The 20,596-nt window shown below is 35.5% G+C and overlaps 1 protein-coding gene across 1 annotated transcript in view; it reads left to right on the top strand.

Annotated features, from left to right (window-relative positions):
- LOC122800280 (uncharacterized protein K02A2.6-like) overlaps window positions 1–17,488 on the top strand; it is a 247,206-nt gene extending 229,718 nt beyond the window's left edge. The window contains exons 7-8 of the mRNA XM_044069768.1: window positions 1,391–1,603; window positions 17,384–17,488. Of these exons, the coding sequence (XP_043925703.1) occupies window positions 1,391–1,603; window positions 17,384–17,488 (318 nt within the window). The remainder of the gene's footprint in view (window positions 1–1,390; window positions 1,604–17,383) is intronic.
- The last annotated feature ends 3,108 nt before the right edge of the window (window positions 17,489–20,596 follow it).

Raw genomic sequence — 20,596 nt, 5'->3', positions numbered from 1 at the left:
TTTGACACATCTCTTGGAAAAGATCAAACTTTTATTCACTAAATAAGGAACACAGAGATACAAAAGTGAATGGTTCCTATTGATTATCTGAGCTCCTGGAAATTGATAGAGAATTATGTTCCATTTACACATAATCAGGTTACACAGCCTCCATCTGATTCTTCTCATTCAACCACATATAAACTAAGAACATTCAGGAATGTAGAAAGTGTAATAATTTAGTAATCTTGTCTGCTAGAGTGTTACCTGTTATTCAGAGAAGATGCATAGTTTTCAATCAATTATGGCAATGTAGGACATTATAATTTTAATGCTGATTGATATTTATAAGGATTAAATTGCTAATTTCCAACAAAAGTTATGGTGTAAATTATCCTACCCATACCTGAGAAACCATTGTATCTTATGTCTAACACTTTGCTGTTTGAATTAATTTGCCTATTTGTAACAATGAAGAATTTTCTTTTATTGAGAAAAGTTATGAGTAAAACAAGAAAGCCCATCTTGTGAATATTTAACTTTAAGTAATTACTTCTTATAGACTTCAGAATTTATAGATCCTAGGTATTTTCCTTCCCATCTGAGTTACAGACCACTCTGTCTGTGTCAGCCATCTCTATCTCCGAATCCAATGAATCCTTAATTGTGTGGGTTACCTGTCTTAAAAAGCCATCCCCCTAGCATGTTAAATAATTGCTCTTTAGTTCTGTAGTGTCTTCTAAGGCAGACCTGAGATGAGGAGTCCATGTTATTTTTAATGTTTCTTCAGTATAGAGCAAGCCTATAGTGCCGTACTGTATATTTTATTAAAGCAATAGTTTTCTTGTTCAAGCCAAATGTAACATATTCCTTAGGATTACAGATCTAGGGTTCCTATTCTGCAGCTCCTCCTTAAGTCTTGATATAACTCTGTTTAATGCTTCACAACTCAGACAATAGTTTTCAGCATTCATATTTTATTCAAATTTAATAGCCCTCTTTACTATTGGCTTTTTTTCAAGGATGGCCCTTGAGCACTAGTATAGTTAAGTGACTTGCTCAGAATCACATTATGCAATCTGTAACTGGAAGAATCAAACCTGGGACTATGGGATAGAGCTTGTTAGCAGCTTATAGTTCTAACCCTCTGTACTATAATGGCAGGTTGTCTGCATGGCTAGTGGAAATCTATCTGCTGTGTTGATAAGCTAGTGCACCAAGTCCAACTTTATTGCTTATATCTTGACTGTAGGTAGGTCTTTAGCTTTGGTTATTAATAAATTGTTCATAAGTGGACATAATCAAAGTATGTCAAGATATTTTGGCACATTAACCTCTGACTGGGACTGAGTGTGCACGTTGGGCATTATAGCTATGATCAGATGCTTTTTTTTCTTTTACTTCCATGTAGCGACTAGATCCTGGTCAAATAAAACTCCTGATGCAAAAACCAGAATCTCACAATCCCCTCTGGCTTACACTGGCATGTGAAGAACTTCGTATTTTTGGGGTCTTTGAAAGGGTGACACAACTAATCCAAAACTTTGCAGAGACTCTAGAAGGACTTCTGGGAAACATTCTGGATCGTTTAGTACAAGAAGATGAGACAACCCTTATTTATGAGGCAAGTATTCTACGTTGTATGTCATATTTGTTTTCTGAATATCTTATAAATGTAGACTTATTCAAAAAGAATTGTTGTTTGATAATCTATGACGCTGTCCTCATAGATAATGGTTAAAACATGTACAGTATGGAAAAATATTTTGCTGAAGAATTGCTTCTGTGTCACATCCTGCTGACTGTGGAATGTAGTCATGCCATACTACAGTACATATACACTTATAATACTTTAAGCAGGCCATCAGCTACAGATAGAAACTTGAAAATTTAACATTAGCTATGCAGATGCACACACACACACACACACACACACACACACACACACACACACACACACACACACACACACACACACACACACTCTCTCTCTCTCTCTCTCTCTCTCTCTCATGAGTGCAAACACACATGGAAATAGAAGTGCACAGACACACACAGTAGCAAAAAAGTCAGGTCTGCAGTTCTGGTGGTGTGATGACAGCTGGAAGGAGCTGAATGGGCAAATATTTGATGTAATGAGTTACTGGAATTTTCTGCAGCATAAAACCTTGTGTTGTGTTTCTGCACAACTGATTTCATGAGGAATGTGAGAGACCCTGTTTGGCCTTGAAGCCAATAGTACCGATGTTGTCTCATCCCTCCATTACTCAATGGCTGGGTTATCAGATCTGTCTAGGATCCAATTTCAGCCACTCTCAGACTTTGGATCCAAGGCTTATGCTCCTTCCCTTACACATAATCCTCTGTAAGTAGTAAGTTACTCCACGTCTTATTTTCTTAGTCCTTGCATTGGATGAGATCTCCATTGTTCAAGCTGGATTTTCAGCTACGTGCTTAATATTTTTGAGCTTTGTAAGGTGTATTCTCTACCAATAGTTGTTTACCATTGTTCTTATTACCTGTTTGCCTCCTCTTTCCTGTAGTTTATGTAAAAACAACTTAAAACTTAAAACTTAAACGTTGCCTTTTGGCACCTGTTTTCTCTTATCCCCTGGGTTCCCTTGAACCTGTTGTCTAGTTCATCTATTTTTTTCTATACTTTGCTTAGCTTAGTGTCTTTGTGGAAGTAGCTTTATTGGGAATTTGGTAGTTTAGTAGTTTTGTAGTTTGTAGAATACTGACAAATTAAATAGCAATTGAATGAAAGGAAAGACGTACTCAGAAAACCACCACATGTATTTATTTCTTACAAATTGAGGGCTTTTATCCAAAGAAGAAGGACTTCAATCAGAATAATGAACAGCAGACATTGAAAACTTTTTTATCTACCTAGACCTAGCTGGTCCAATAAAAATCTAATTGGAATGATTATGTAATTATCTAAATTGACCACATTTAAAGACACACTGAACAAATAAAATTAATACATAAATTTAAAAACAACTAAACTTTTACATATGTATAAAAACACCCATATTCACTTAAAAACATTGTGTATTGCCATTTTTAAATGGCATAAGCTGCTTTTAACCTAAGGGCACTACTGATGAAAACCATTTCATTCAATCCTGCATAAATTATGGTGTTGCAATTCAGTTGCCACTTCAGCTCTTTATATTCAAGGAAGTCATCAAAAGGACCCCTGCTGTCCCACTTCAATATGATCAAAAACAAAAAACGTAAATGAGCAATTATAATATTTTTATGATCAATAACAAAAAACTGAAATGATTGATTATATTTTTATTTGATTGTAAAGAGTGTTCTTTTCATTATGTTTAGAGATATCATAACAGTGTTGATAAATTCTAGGCTTCAGGGTCCATTTAGATTTTCCAAGGCATCAAAGACTGTTACCTTAGCAAAGTTTATTGACTACATTACCAAGGGGGGTTTACAGAACAGGGTTTACCCTTACAAAGAGTCATGGGACTCTTTATCAAAAGTCTCTAATAATTTATATACTGATGACTTAATTTTTGCACCATTGATATCTAAGAATATTTCTCTGTTATTCCTCATGATGTTGGGCTTGCGTGGCTTTATAAATACTTATGGTTTAATTCTGGCCTTGACCACACTAGAATACTTACACACAGAACTGTCATGGAAGCTGTTCTTGAAAACAATTTCATTACATTTGAAAATCAGTTATTTAGGCAGAGAAGGGGTGTGGCAATGGAAGTGGCTTGCACCCCTGCATTTACCAACATTGCTCTAGCTTTTTGGGAGGACAATTTGGATTTTCTTTGGACTTTAGAAACTGTTGGCCCATATACGGGAGTTTTCCTGATGACATCATTGTATTTTGGAATGCCACTGAGGAGACATTAAGTCATTTTTTTTATTGTTTTACATACTACAACAGATTTCATTAAATTCACAATGAATGTGCAAGTTGATTGCATCAAGTATCTTGATGTCTCAATTCTCAAAAATAAAAATCTAAAGTGATTTGAATCTGCTATCTACAGAATACCGACATAGTTTAATACCCTATTACACTTCAATAGTTGGCATACTGTACATCAAAAAAGTACTTAGTAAAAGGAATGTATGTCAGGTTAGTACATATGGTATCGGGTGAGTCTGGATTTCAGGAATAATGTAACAAGTTGATGGACATGTTGTTAAGGAAGGGGTACCTTAAAGTCTTTTTGTTGGACATTTTGAAAGACGTTGAAACGTAAAGATCACTGGGGCATTTTACTCCATTGCTAGGAGACACAGCCCCAGGGCAGGATAATACCTGAGAAAGGTAGTATAGTCATGAGCAAAATAATTTTCAGAGAGCATTAATTCTGCCCTTTAATACCCACTTTTGCAGCATTAGATCCATAGTTCAAAAGAACTGGAACATTTTCAGGGTAGATCCAGAATACATTGAGATTGTAGGTGAGGGCCCTTGAATGGTTTACAAAAAAGTTGTCTACTTTAAGGGATTACGTGAAAAGGCAAAACCTCCTGTGGTCAATGATAGGATGGTAAGTGTGATCATTGTACACAATGCAAATGTATTCAGGAAGGGTCCAATTTCTGGTTGGAGAGCCATGGTTAAGTTAAATTGAAACAGACATATTATTGTGACAGGGGTTATTTATGTGGCACAGTGCCAGTTTTGAAAAAGTTTCTACATTGGAAAAAAAAATAAACAGACCCTGAACCTGAATGGTTTACAAAAACATTGTCTACTTTAAGGAATTACTTGAAAAGGCAAAACCTCCTGTAGTCAATGATAGGATGGTAAGTTTGGTCATTGTACACAATGCAAATATATTCAGGAAGGGTCCAATTTCTGGTTGGAGAGCCGTGGTGAAGTTAAATAGAAACAGACATATTATTGTGACAGGGGTTATTTATGTGGCACAGTAATTTATGTGGCACAGTGCCAATTTTGAAAAATGTTTCTAAATTGGAAAAACTAAACAGACCCTGAAGTCTAGAATTTATCAACACTGATATAATATCTCTAAACATGATGAAAAGAACACGCTTTACAAACATATAAAAAAGTATTCTAATGACTCATTTAAATTTTTTGTTATTGATCATGTTGGCAATCTCATAGTTAGTTTATATGAGTTTTGGGAAGTGTGGGGGTGCCCCCCTGATAAAAGAAGTTTTAAGGAGAAGAGAGATTTTCAAAATTCACTCTTCTCTTGTGTTTTTGGTCTTTTTTTTCCCTGGCTTGTTGTCACTTGGCATTTCAAGTACCGAGATTTCAATAAGGAGCATTAGGGAAGGAATCTGCTTACATGGATGGGGAGCCTATTACAGCAAATGGGAATTCTCTGAGATACAAGATGCCCCTCCAAAGTTTCCTATTTATGTCACAAGCAAAATTTAGTTCCATAGATTTAATAGTTCTGGTGTTGTTCATTTTTGCAGATATGCAAAAGGTCCATCGGAGCGGAATCGAAGGATGCTTTGTATGTCTGGCAAAGCTCACCTCTCAGTAGTCTGTAGGAAGCAATGTATAGAGATAGGGTTTTGGGGTGATTCACATAGGGCATTGTGCTTACACCATGTACTTTTTTGGCCAAATACAGTGGCACATTGATTTCTCTGGACTTAGATGCCATGCCCTTACTTATAATTTGAGTGACATAGAATGATTTCCTTACTAAGATGGACAAATGTTGGTCAAAGGTCAGGTTACTATCTACATGTGTTTCCAAATCCCAGACTACCAGTTCCACTCTTAGGGGTGTTTTTTTGATGACTTATCAAAAGGTACTATAATGCATTTCTTGGAACAGAGTTTTAAGTAGCTTTGGCACCAGTCATTTGTCTGTATTAGACCTTTTTGTAAGGTATTAGTTTTCTTGGGGGGATTATATGCCTGCTCCTAGTTTGCAATCATCTGCATATTTGTTTAGCAAGATGCCTTTGACAATGGTTTTAACTTCTGAGAAGTAGATGCCTAAGAGGAGCCAGTCAAGCATGGAGCCCTGAGAGACTCTGTTGGTGACTGGGTGGCCTCACCAGTCCTAACTTCCTGGTTCCTATGTTTGAGCCAGCTGGCTATTCAACGTGTTATATAGGGGTTTATGTCTACTTCTGTAAGTTTGTTTATAATGCCTGAGTAGGGTATTGTGTCAAATGCCTTAGCCAAGTCAAGGTAGGCAGTGTGTACCATTTTACCATCATCCATTTCCTGATGACCTTCTCAAAGACGTCCACCAGGTTTGATAGACATGGCCTGCCTTTGACAAAACCAGACTGGGTTGGATCCAGTGTTTGAAGGTTTTATTGTTATAATTTCCATGATAGTTTGTTCCATGGCTTTGCATATAGAACTAGACAGACTAATGGGTCTGTAGTTCCTGAGATCCTTTGATGATCACCTTTATTTGGAGGGATGATTTTTGCAGTGCTTCATTCCCAAGGTACAAAGCCTGTTGTGAGACTGTAGTTGAATAGTGACTTCAGTGGCCCTTATATGTCATATTTCACACTATTCAGGAGGCATCCTGGGATATTATTGGGGACCACAGAGGCTGTGATTCTGGCCTTAGAGAGTGCAGCCAGGACCTGCTCTCTATTTATAGTTAGAGGGGTTATATTTGATGATTACATCTAAGGATGGCAGAAATAATTTTTTTTTTCAAAGATAATGTCATAGATATAAATGCAAATGATTAGTTCTGTAGTTTATGGTTTAACTTCTAGAACATATAGGATGCTGTGGGTGAATGGAGGACATTGTATTAAATATAGTTAAGTGCCGAATTGCTGTATAGTTCAGTTTTCTGATAACCTTACCTGATTGTTGCAGTGTTTGGGTACAGTTGTTGATTGGCCTAAAATTGTTGAATGCTATTGTGCCGAGTGATCACTTGGTGACATTCTGGCATGCCTCATAGTAAATAACTTAAATGCCATGATGTAATCCCTCACAGTATTTCTAACTTATGCAGTCTGTATCTAAATAAAAAGCTTCATGTTTTTTTTATTGCAGGCATGGACCATATATATGTTCTTTATCCTTCTGTGACATCACCATACAGTTAGTCTAGGAATATGTACCAGACATGTCAACCTCTTAGCACAAGAAATAAGGACAAAAACTAAAATAATGGTGAGACAAAGACCCCAAAATAGGGACAGATTTCAAATGTGGATTTTATAAATGTAAAATGTTGCTAGAATAACAGGATGTGTGCTAGCATGTATTTTTGAATACTATGAAGTCTGAAAATCAAATGTATGTCATTATTTAATGACTTCAGTCATGAGGGATTTGCTAGAAAACCACAAATTTAAGAGGAACAGAGCAAAAATATGAGTCAAAAATATGGACTTTCTGTAAACATCTAGACCGTTGAGAGGTATGATGTGAACATAGTCTTTAATGGATGAGCCCTGAGCATGCAAGGTGGTGTACTTATTAAAGTATATGAATGCATTTTATTCTCAGACTTTGACTGATTACAGCTGGTGAAGAGCTCTGAAGCCCGCCTACTAATGGGTACTTCTAGTTGCTTTCACATCTTTCTAATTTTTCAGAAATTGCAGTGGCAGCCTTTTTAATTCCCTAAAACTTAAAAATGCTTTTGTTTGTATATTTAGCCATGCACAGTTTTGGCTTTCCTTACATAAAAGAGCTACTAGTCATTTACAACCCAACTAGCCTTCTGCAGTCTTTCTCCCAGGGGTAGGTGGAGGTCCAAAGATATGGTTGGAAAAATTGGAGCTTGCTTTTTTTAGCAGGCAGCAATACCTCTGGATCTCCTTTTCCAGTGGCAATGCTTGAGGGAGTGCCCAACTGTGGTTGGGGTAAAGAGGTCTCACAAGATATATATTTTTACTGTGACATATGCTCAGGCATTAGTATTACAATCTTTATGTATTTTAAGCTGTGAACATAATGTCATACCACAGAAGGATAAAGAAAATGTATGTGGTCCATGAGTGCAATAAAAAGCCATGAATATTTTATTAAATCATTGACCTCACAAAGGTAACTAGTGTGACTTTATGTTCAAAAAATCAAAAAGCAAGCACAAATAATTCCACCAGAGAAAGTTGTCTGAAATTCACTAAAAATTCACAATGTACTGCAGAAGTGCAGAAATATCCTTTTATTTGCACATATAGGATTTTGTCCCGTACGCAAAGGAACTTCATCAGATAAAATAATTTCTTAACAACCTGCATTTTTAAAAAACAAATGAACCAATGAAATTGCTTCCATTATGCACACCTTTTTCTAATAACCAATAAAAACCTTCACATGACAAAATATTCAAGCCATACACATCCATCCTTTGTCTAATTGCCATTAAATATTATTGGCCAATGGACAGCTTAGTATAAAAAAATTGACCAATCATTTTTCTTTCTTAAAACATATTGTTCATCCATCATTTTAAAACATAAATAATGTGATACCTTTAATTACAAAAGCATTCAATTCCAAAACTTTTAATACATTTCAAATACAAAATAAAATATAAAATATCTTATCAAAAAACAGTTCTGCCATTTTTAACCAACCAATAAAGTATTTTTTATATGTTATTCATATTGCTTACACTGTCACAAATTGTTCTGACCAATAGGATCTTAATAGAATAACTTTTATCCAATCATATGACTCTTCAGAATGAAACTATCTGTGTGAATAGTAGATTTAAACTTAAACTGTTCAATATTGCCGAAGGTCAAATAGACCTATAAAATCACAGTTGGCTAATGAAAAGACCACTTCAGCTCGAACCACAAATCACAACATAAAATTCATTTGTGTACACAATTTACTAAGAATCTGCTGAGTGACAATTGCTAAAATTTGATTATCCCATTGGATAAACTTCCACCAGTGAGAAAGCTTATCCAACACCAACCGCCAATCATAGCCTAACATTCACAACTTTACTGTGAATGCGACTGATCAGCATTACAAAAGATGTTAATAGTCCAGCACAAAATATTTTATCCTATAGATTCTTGCAAAAATGGCTAATAACCCATTACAAGACTCATCTGCACAAAACAATATACGTAAGATATGACATTTAGATAATACTACAAAAACGGGAATTTATGAGCAAGCTAGATGACATTCAACCAGTAAAGAGGCATATTAAGCCCCCACTACCAATCACAACACATTATGCACAATTTACTAAGATACAGCTGAATGGCATTTGCCGAAAATTTAAAACTCTCATTGGTTAGAATTCCACTAATGAAAAGGCTAATTTGCTTAAAACCACCAATCACAGCATAGAGTTCACACAAAAGAGAACCAGGAAACCAAAGTCAGGATCCACAACCTTAATTCGTAACAATTTCCACCACAGCAATCCAAGGATGCAGGAACACCAAACGGGAAGATTTGATTCTTTTATTCCACAACGACAACCACAGACTAAGCGCTTTCACCAGCCAAGCTGGTATCATCAGAGTCTGTTTTACAACAATTCATTCACACTTAAATACACATCCACACACCCTAACTCACACAATCAATCAATTATCCAATAAATTCCTTAAAGGAATGTCCTTCACAATAGTAAAAATAAAATTGTTGGTAAAAATACATAATATACAGTTTTGTTGACCCATCTATACATGAAAAAACAGTTAAACATGAATTGACCATAATGCCAATCCCACAAGGTTTGAAGTTTGAATTTAAAAATCAAAACTACATTTTATGTTCATACTACATAAATGAACAATTTATAAAAATAGTTGTAGTTTGTCAACAATACGCTTACTCTATATTGTTTAATGTATGACACACACCTTAAGCATTTTATATTGCACTGGCTCTCAGCTTTAAATGAGGTTTTAAAGAAATGTGGTCATTTAAACCTGGAAATCTGGTGGCATTCAATCTCATCTGCCACTCAGATTCCAGCACTGCCACCCTATTACTGATGTCACCAAAAGAAAAGGGCATCACCCTATCTATAATAAAGAACAGAAATCTAATAAAATTACCACATACCCTGCTATGCAAATACAAAGCATTGTGTACATCCCTGTTTCTTATACATCTGTTGTGTTCACAAATTCTATCCCGTAACTTACGGGTAGTCATACCAATATAGTATGTAGCACACGATGCTATGTAGACACAATTTTTTGTGTTACAGTTGCACAGACCAGGGCATGCTAATGTATGTCCGTAACTCGCTACACAAATGTAACTCCCTTCAGCTATGTATCTACAGCCACTACAATTGCCACATCTGCTCATCCGGGATCTAAAATATCTCTTGTCCTCCCTTTCCAAAATATTTTTAATGTTATTCCCCTTACTAAAAACAATTTTGGGACTTCCACCCAACAAATTCCTAGTTTGTGTGTTAATACAATGATCCCAGTTGGTCCTTATACTATCACAAAACTCATTAGCCTTATCATTAAACCTTAAAACAAAGGCAAGGCTATCCTTCTTTAAACTAGTCACTTCATTGTTTATTCCTTGTGTTAATGCTATATTGTCCATGCCCTTAAGTATGGGAATATACAGGGTTTTCCTTTTCCTATAAATCTCTTTTTTAATTTTCAATAATAAATTCAATGGGTATCCTCTCTCCATGAATAAACCTATCAAGGTATGCATCTCTTTCTTAAACAGTTCATCACTGCTAACCAACCTTGATAGTCGGACCATCTGTCCTTTAATCACCCCTTTCCTCTGATGGAAGGGGTGACAACTTTTAAAGTGTAACATAGAATTGGAGAAACTTGGTTTTCTAAATATATTACTCACAAGTTTCCCTTCTTGCTTGAAAATGGAAATATCTAAATAGTTAGTAGACATCTTACTCCATGTATATGTGAATCTAAAAAATTCCGTAGTGTGATTGATGTAAGCCATGAAATCAATGACTTCACTTTCACTACCCTTCCAAAGGATCAGAATGTCATCAAGGAACCTGTTGTACATTAAAATATGTTCCTTGAAATCTGATGACAAAATGTGGCATTTCTCCCATGACAGAAGGACTAGGTTGGCGTACACTGGGGCACAACGGGCCCCCATCACCACCCCTTTTATCTGCTGATAAGTTTCTCCCTCAAATGCCAAATAGTTGTTACTCAGTATGAATTTCATAAATTCAACACATATGTTTAGCCTTTCCAAATCGAAACTTACACTGTTCAATAAACTGTCCTGAAATAATTCTAACCCCTCATCGTGGGGGATAGTTGAAAAAAGATTCACCACATCTATGGTTAAAAAACCATAGGATTCGAAATCCACCTCACTTATTGCTCTAAGTCTCTCCAAGCAATGCCAGGAGTCTTTTATAATGTGAGGTGTATCCGAAAGTGCCTTCTTACAAAACTGGTCCACAAAGGCTGCCATAGGTTCTGTCTTGAAACAATGGGTCTAAATGGTAAATGGTCAGTACCTTTGTGGACCTTAGGAATTCCAAATAACTTTGGTATTTTTGGAAATTTTACACTTAGGTAATCATACTCATCCTCATTTATGGCCCCTTGATACATTGCATCCAATAAATATAAATCAATTTTACTGTATGCTCTATTAATTTCGTGTCTTGACACCCTACTATAAGTGTCTTCATCACCTAACATTTTCATCATGATCCCATTGTAGTCCATTTTACTCATAATGACCATCCCACCCCCTTTATCGGGGCGCATACATCTGTAATCATTGTTCACAGTTAACTCGTGAATAACCTCTCTTTCTTTAACTGATAAATTATCTTGTATCTGCTTTTGTTGAGCACATATTCTCCTGAAGTCACGTTCAACCATTTGTTCAAATACATTTATTTCAACATTTGTGGGGGGCATGAAAGTACTCTTCCTTTTCATAACTATTGTGTCAACTTTGGAATCCAAGGTTCCTGCCCTCAAACCTGTAGTTGAAAAATATAAGTGGAGGTTTAATTTCCTCGTGTATAACTTTAAATTGACTAACACCTGTGTGATGTCTAGTCTGTAACTCGGAACAAAGCTAATACCTTTGCAAAATAATTCAAAATGAGCTTCACTAATGTTCATATCAGTGTAGTTATATATCGTAAAACCCCCACTCTTTAACACTTCATGTTTCATTGCACATCCCTCTTCCCCTTTAGTAAAGTGTGCCATATTGAACCCCTCTCTTTCACTGTCCACACTAACACCACCAAATACATTGTTGTTGCTTCTTGAATTCACATCAGGAGAAGCAGGCGGGTCACACCTAAAAAGCCCATTAATGGACAGATGGTCCGACTATCAAGGTTGGTTAGCAGTGATGAACTGTTTAAGAAAGAGATGCATACCTTGATAGGTTTATTCATGGAGAGAGGATACCCATTGAATTTATTATTGAAAATTAAAAAAGAGATTTATAGGAAAAGGAAAACCCTGTATATTCCCATACTTAAGGGCATGGACAATATAGCATTAACACAAGGAATAAACAATGAAGTGACTAGTTTAAAGAAGGATAGCCTTGCCTTTGTTTTAAGGTTTAATGATAAGGCTAATGAGTTTTGTGATAGTATAAGGACCAAGTGGGATCATTGTATTAACACACAAACTAGGAATCTGTTGGGTGGAAGTCCCAAAATTGTTTTTAGTAAGGGGAATAACATTAAAAATATTTTGGAAAGGGAGGACAAGAGATATTTTAGATCCCGGATGAGCAGATGTGGCAATTGTAGTGGCTGTAGATACATAGCTGAAGGGAGTTACATTTGTGTAGCGAGTTACGGACGTACATTAGCATGCCCTGGTCTGTGCAACTGTAACACAAAAAATTGTGTCTACATAGCATCGTGTGCTACCTGTGACTATATTGGTATGACTACCCGTGGATAGAATTTGTGAACACAACAGATGTATAAGAAACAGGGATGTACACAATGCTTTGTATTTGCATAGCAGGGTATGTGGTAATTTTATTAGATTTCTGTTCTTTATTATAGATAGGGTGATGCCCTTTTCTTTTGGTGACATCAGTAATAGGGTGGCAGTGCTGGAATCTGAGTGGCAGATGAGATTGAATGCCACCAGATTTCCAGGTTTAAATGACCACATTTCTTTAAAACCTCATTTAAAGCTGAGAGCCAGTGCAATATAAAATGCTTAAGGTGTGTGTCATACATTAAACAATAGAGAGTAAGTGTATTGTTGACAAACTACAACTATTTTTATAAATTGTTCATTTATGTAGTATGAACATAAAATGTAGTTTTGATTTTTAAATTCAAACTTCAAACCTTGTGGGATTGGCATTATGGTCAATTCATGTTTAACTGTTTTTTCATGTATAGATGGGTCAACAAAACTGTATATTATGTATTTTTACCAACAATTTTATTTTTACTATTGTGAAGGACATTCCTTTAAGGAATTTATTGGATAATTGATTGATTGTGAGAGTTAGGGTGTGTGGATGTGTATTTAAGTGTGAATGAATTGTTGTAAAACAGACTCTGATGATACCAGCTTGGCTGGTGAAAGCGCTTAGTCTGTGGTTGTCGTTGTGGAATAAAAGAATCAAATCTTCCTGTTTGGTGTTCCTGCATCCTTGTATTGCTGTGGTGGAAATTGTTACGAAAACAGCATAGAGTTCACAGTGTTACTGTGAATTCATCTGACTGGCATTGCCTAAAAATTACTGTTCTGGTTGAATCGAATTCCCCCAATAAAAATGCATATTAAAGTTGAACCACCAATCTCAGCCTGACCAAACCTTCACAACATTATTGTACACAACAACCAAACTCTTATAAATATTCATGCATGAAAAGCAATTACTAAAACTCATTTAAACATCCATCCAATTATTTAATTATAAAAATATGAAGCACTATTGCGAATTCTTCACATAAGCAAAGCAGTGAACAAAACCAGGTATGCATTCATAATTTATACTTAACCAATAATATATGAAACAAAACATAGACACACCAATCCTAATACAGAGGCGTGAGACTATCTGCATAGTCACCCCTCCTTAATGACGCAATAGTCATTGGCTGAAAAAGGACCGAATCACAACCACAAATTCATGCTATTAACCAATAATCTACATATACAAACCTTATGTTAAATACATTATTTAAACATAAATACAACACAAATATTCAAACACTAACAAAATATATTCAGACATAAATATTACTACCTAGCCACAGGTGCATAGAAAATTATATTGCACTATTAATTATTATCTAGAAATTACCTTCAATTTCAACAGGTAAGCAATCTAAGCTGCCTTGTTTAGGCCTGGCCAAAAATGCACACAAAGGCTCAATTGCCAGAATAGCTGTGCTTTTTCTAACAATAAATGCCAAGCACCTCCTCTATTTGATTCCACAACAGACTGTAACACAATAAACTTAAAATTGTGATCACCATTCTCCGATATATGTCTATAAAGGGCATTTGTGTTTGTTTTGGCACGTATATCTGATAAATGTTCACTGATTCCATTTTTTAACTTCCATTCAGTCTTGCCCACATAAAAACATGGGCAAGATGAACAAACAGTGCAATAGACAATGTTCTTACTATTACAATATGGTTTTCCTGTAATAAAAATAGTATAATCATTAATTGCAATCTGATTTGTTAAAAGAATGTATTTGCAGTAAATACAATTGCCACATTTTGTCATAAACTCTTTATCTATCTTTACTTTTGGGTGTTCAAAAAGGTTTTTCAAATTAGATCCCTTTTTGAAAACAATAATAGGTTTATTACCTAATCGATTTCTATAAGTAGAATCATTCATACGAACTTCCCAGTTTATATAAACATATGTCTAATGGCACTACTACCATTACTAAAGCAGGTAATAAAGGCATTGGTGTACAAATCATTACTCTGCTCAGAATTATTATTTATAACGTCTAAAGAGTTGCTAAATAAATCTGTTTCGTATAAATCTGATCCAGACCTATCTATCACACTTATACCCACCTGTATTCAACAGGGGTTCAAAATGCTCATTCAAGCTTTTTTCTTTTAATTCTATTATTAAATCCATGATAAAAGTATCTGAATATCCTCTATTTAAAAACATGTCCTTTAATAGGTCATATTCATCAAGAAAATCTATCCACTCTGTAACCATACGAGCCGCTCGTACTAATTGTCCTTTGACAATAGCCCTTTTTTGAAATTTAGGATGATTACTTTGAAAATGCAAAAATGAATTTTAATATGTTGGCTTATGATAGATTTTAGCCAATAATTTATCATTAATATCATCTTTTTATAAAAGGACATCCAGATAGGCTACCTGTACATCATCAATTATATGTGTAAATTGTAAAAAGCTACTAGTGCCATTAATATAAGAAATAATAGGTTCAATTTCAGAGTTCTCACCAGCCCAAAGAATAAAAATGTCATCCTGATGTCTTAAAAACAAATCACATTTGGAAAAATACGAAGAATTCAAGAGATATTTATTTTCCCACATTAACATAATATTGGCGTACAAACCACCACAGGCGGAACCCATGGCAATGCCATAATGTTGTAAATATAAATCATTCTCAAACATTATAAAATTAGACTTCAACACCAGGTCTAATAATAACTCATAAGTACCAATGGAACTATGTTATACCCCCTTCATCTCAACCATCATCTGCTCAGCCCAGTCCCTACCCAAACTGCAAAATGTCACACAGGAAGCCTTTTCCTCTGTTGAAACTTGGTTATCCAATGCCCAATTAATACTCAACCCAAACAAAACTAAACTACTCATCTTCCAACCCACCAAACATACTCAAAACAACTCTCACTTTAACATCACAGCAAAAGACAACACCACTATATACCCAACTGAACACACCAAATTGCTAGGAGTGGGAATAGACAATAAACTAAAATTTGACATTCACATATCCATGACAATAAAAAAGTCCACAAAAAACTAGGAGAGTTATACAGAAATAAGCAACTTCTCACCAAAGCAGCAAAGATTTCAATAGCAAATTCCCACCTTATCTCCACCCTACTTTATGCCTCTTCAATATATACCAACCTAAGGCAATGCGATCTAAAAAGCTAGAGACTTGCTACAACAAAATCGCCAAATTCGCCACAGGGGCATCCTACCGTAGTCACCACTGTCTCTCACTTGCTGAACTGGGCTGGCTTGAACTCCCTCACCTCCTTCAGTGGTATCAACTATCACTTGCCCACAAACTAGTAAACCATCCACTAAATTTCCCTCCCATCCCTCCAGAATCTACTCCAGCCCTATCGCACCACCAGACCACTAAGATCCAGCAACAAAAATCACTTGCAGATCACTAAAGCCAATAACTCTGCTGGTGAAGCACTATTCTTTTGCACCATAACCTAATTATGGAACTCCCTCCCACCTATAATTACCTCAGTGCCATCATGCACCCACTTCAAAACTTTACTAAAAGTGCACCTAAAAACATGCTGGCTATGCCCTTGCAGCTCCCACTCTAATATCACCCACCCCATCCAACCACTACCTTTCTTTCCACTCCACTAACTACCTTGATTATAGCAAGTTCAGATGCTCATAAGCCTAGTACTTATTATACAGCAGGAACTTCTTATTGTAACATTTGTTAATGTCTGTTATGTACTTCACAGATAAAGATTCTAGTTGTCTACTGATGTACTATGTTCTTCATCTGTAAATATGTTGTAAGTAATTGCTATGTTAAATTGTTAATCGCTATGTAATCCAATGTAACTACTGTCTGTTTATTTTAACTGTGGAGCCTTTCTCCCCGGGCCTCCGCTGAAAATGGACCTACGTCCAGTCGGACACTCCCGGTCAACAAATGTAAATAAATAAATAATTAAATAAATAAATCTCGAGAAATTCCCTAAAACATTCTTCTTCAATGGAATGGGGAATACATATATACATATCTTTGATGTCAATTGTAACAAAAATCAATTATTTCTATAAGAAAGCTTATTCTGCCTTCTAAGAAAATCCCATGAATCAATGCAGACAAATGGTTCACTGTAAACAATCTCTGAGTTCTGCATCTAAACTTTTTGCCATTGGCTAAGTGATGGATCCCCTAGCGTCCACAATGTGGTGCATAGGGGGTTGATACACATCCTTATGCAACTTTGGAAGCCCGAAAATCATAGGTGTAATAGGGAAATAGACATTTAAATAATTGTATTGATGAATATCAATGGCCCCCTCCAAAACAAAGTCATAAATATAACTTTGAATTTGAGCATATATGATATTCCCTTCATTAACAGAACTTTGTTTGTATGTGCTAGAATTCAACAGATGTTTCATTTTTGTTACATAATCACATCTATCAATGGCCACTAAACCTCCACCCTTACCTGGTTTGATAAACTTAACATGTGGCTTATTTTGCAGAAAATCCAACACTGCACTTTCATCTGCACTAACATTAATGTTGACACATTTATTCTTCCTGGTGTAGATACCTTTGATATCCAACTCACACATATTCTGGAATAACATTAAAGTAGGATGTAGTGGGGGGTTAAAAGTGCTAGCCACTCTAAGTGGATTACTAACATATACATTATTCAAGAACATTGAGCGTAAATTTAACTTACGAACATACAGCCTTAAATCCATTAAAGTCTGCACATAATTCATGCGTTTGGAAGGAACAAATGTCCATCCTTTAGAAAATAAATTGCAAATGTTCATGGAAATATCAGGAGAAGAAAAGTTGTAAACTTTGAAGTCTCCATTAGCGTTTGTTGAAATCTGTAATGCTGACAGTCTAAATTCCTTATTCGAAGGTTTGGAAAGTGATAAGTTCAATTCCTCCCCTTCCAGTTCTGAAAACCCTTCCCTCTCTGATTCCTCCATGTTCCTCTGTTCGGACCACCACCTCTCCCTGGATATACTTGCTGCCGATTCTGATTTCTCAGATGCTGTGATCGTCGTGGACCCACCATCTGTTGATCTCCTAAAAAATCATCTGCATCTTCATATTCATCTTCATGCCAGTCGGTGTTGCTAACATTCATGTTATGTCCACTTGAGGTATTTTTAGGTTTATTGGACCAAACTTGGGAGCCAGGAGGGCCTGGATAAGCAACATTTTCATTGCAAGCATCCATGTCTCTGGACATTTTTTTTCATTTTCCTCAACGTTATAACATTCATCTGTTCTTCAACAGATTTCCGGATATATGTGTATTTATATTGATTATCAGGGAACTTAAGATCTTGTGTAATAGAATTATTTAACAACAAAATGTCTTTAGTAAGCTACTCAATTGTGGAATTGTTACATTTTATAACTAAATCCATGTATTCTAACCCATGTCTATTGAACAATTGGAGCAGTTCTTTATGGAAAACCAAACCAGTAGAGTAATGCCATTACCTTAGGCCTTTTGGCATGATTTGTCTTTTGATGCACTCTTTAAAATAGTCTGAGTCCATCTGTAATTTTTTAATTTTCAAAAGACAACGGTCAAATTCTGATAATTTGTCACAAACATTTTGATTGATGGTATTAGGTGCATTACTAAAGGTAGTTGAACCCTTTAAAAATTCTTTAAAGTTAACAAATTAATTTTATGTTGTGATTTGTGGTTCAAGCCGAAGTGGTCTTTTCATTAGCCGACTGTGATTTAATAGGTCTATTTGACCTTTGGCAATATTGAACAGTTTAAGTTTAAATCTAATATTCAGGAATATTCAGGAATGGACAACAACGGCGACGGCAGAGGCAGTAAATGACTCTTTTTCTTCTTCCTCATTGTCTTTATTTTTTAATTTGTCTAGCTATGTTTTGAGTAATTCTGATATAAGCCTCCTCAACAGAGGCTTATCTTTTGTGCCTTCCCAAACTAGCTACCTCCAAGATATTTTGATAGATATTAGAGTTTTTAGCCGTAAAATAGCGTTGAAATTGATGTTTTATAGTGAAGGAAATAGCAATCAATTAAATAGGAATGATGCCTTATGTTATAGAAAGAAAAGTATGTATTGCCCACCATTGCCAAGTCATGTAGAATGTTTTGTCAAATTGTGTGAAAAGAGTTTTTATGATTATTTCTATGAGGACAGCAGGAAATGCATGTATTTTAATATGAAAACAGATGAGAGATTATCACTACAAGAATTGATAAAAGAACCCTTGATTACTTTTAGACCTGCTGATAAAGGGGGAGGCATAGTAATACTAGACACTGAACAGTATAATGCATCTATGTTGTTGATGTTAAGTGATGAAGATACATATACAGAAATTTCTCATACATCTTTAAAAGGAATATTAAGTAGAATTAAAGATGAAATATATGATATGCTGATGTGCCGTCAAATCAGTAAGGAATTGTATGACTATTTTAGTATAGGATCTCCACAGATACCACATATAAAAGCACTACCTAAAATGCACAAAGGTGTATCTCCACCCCCTCTCAGGCCCATAGTAGATGGTGAAGGATGGGCCACAAAAAACATCTCCATTTTTCTAGAAAAAAGTTTGAGGCCCATCATGAACCAAATCCCCACCATATTGAGAGATAGCTATCAGCTATTGGAAATGTTGGATAATCTTGCTGTGAAATTAATTCCTGGGGTTCACATGTTTATTACCCTAGACATAAAAAATCTCTTCACATGCATCCCCAATGATCAAGGAATACAAAGCGTTAGGGAGTTACTGCAACTCTATCCTGAAATTAGTAGAAACAAGAACATATTAATGTGTCAGCTGTTGGATATGGTTCTTTCTAACAATGTTTTTTCATTTTTGAACCAGATATACCTTCAGAAGTGGGGTGTTGCCATGGGCACACCCTGCGCTAACACCTACGCTAACCTGGTGGTGAATTGGTGGGAGAGAGAATATCTGTTTAATCATCCCATGTTTAAGAATGTTATCTTATATTCAAGATTTGTAGATTACATCATAATTATATGGGAGGGTAGAAAGGAGCAGTTTTCCAGCTTATTACGATATATGGAAAGTACTACAAGTTTCCTTAGATTCACTATGGAATCCTCATCCACAGAAATTAACTTTTTGGATCTTAATTTAAGGATGGAAGAAGGGAGAATTGTTTCCAAAATCTACAGAAAGAGTTGCTGGAAAAACGCTCTGCTCAGTTATGATAGCATGCACCCCAGGCATGTCTTTAAAGGCATAGTGAAAAGCCAATTTACAAGACTCAACAAATTATGTAAGAAACCAACAGACCTGAAGATAGAGGCAGATGTAATGGAACAACTCTTCCTGCAAAGGGGTTATGACAAGAAAATGGTGAGGGAGATTAAAGATCAAGTACTTAGCAATACAGATAGGCCATCATTGGAGAGAAGGGGGTGGAGATTTTACAATAATGGTAGGAGAAAATTTAATCCTAAATTTCAAGAAAGGATACAGTTCTTGACTACATATACTAATGATAATAAGAGAATTACACAAATTATAGAACAACATTGGTCGGTACTAACTATAGATGAGAAAACAATGAAATTAATAGGAGAAACACCAAGATTCATCTACAGAAATAATAAAAACCTGAAAAGGTTGTTATGTAAGACACATAAGGAAGGGATGCATTTAGTTCCAGAATTGGGTACAAAAGGAAC

Source organism: Protopterus annectens, chromosome 4.part0 (assembly GCF_019279795.1).
Source record: "Protopterus annectens isolate FY-2018-M chromosome 4.part0, PAN1.0, whole genome shotgun sequence".
NCBI lineage: Eukaryota > Metazoa > Chordata > Ceratodontiformes > Protopteridae > Protopterus > Protopterus annectens.
This window is presented reverse-complemented; position numbering and strand designations above follow the sequence as displayed.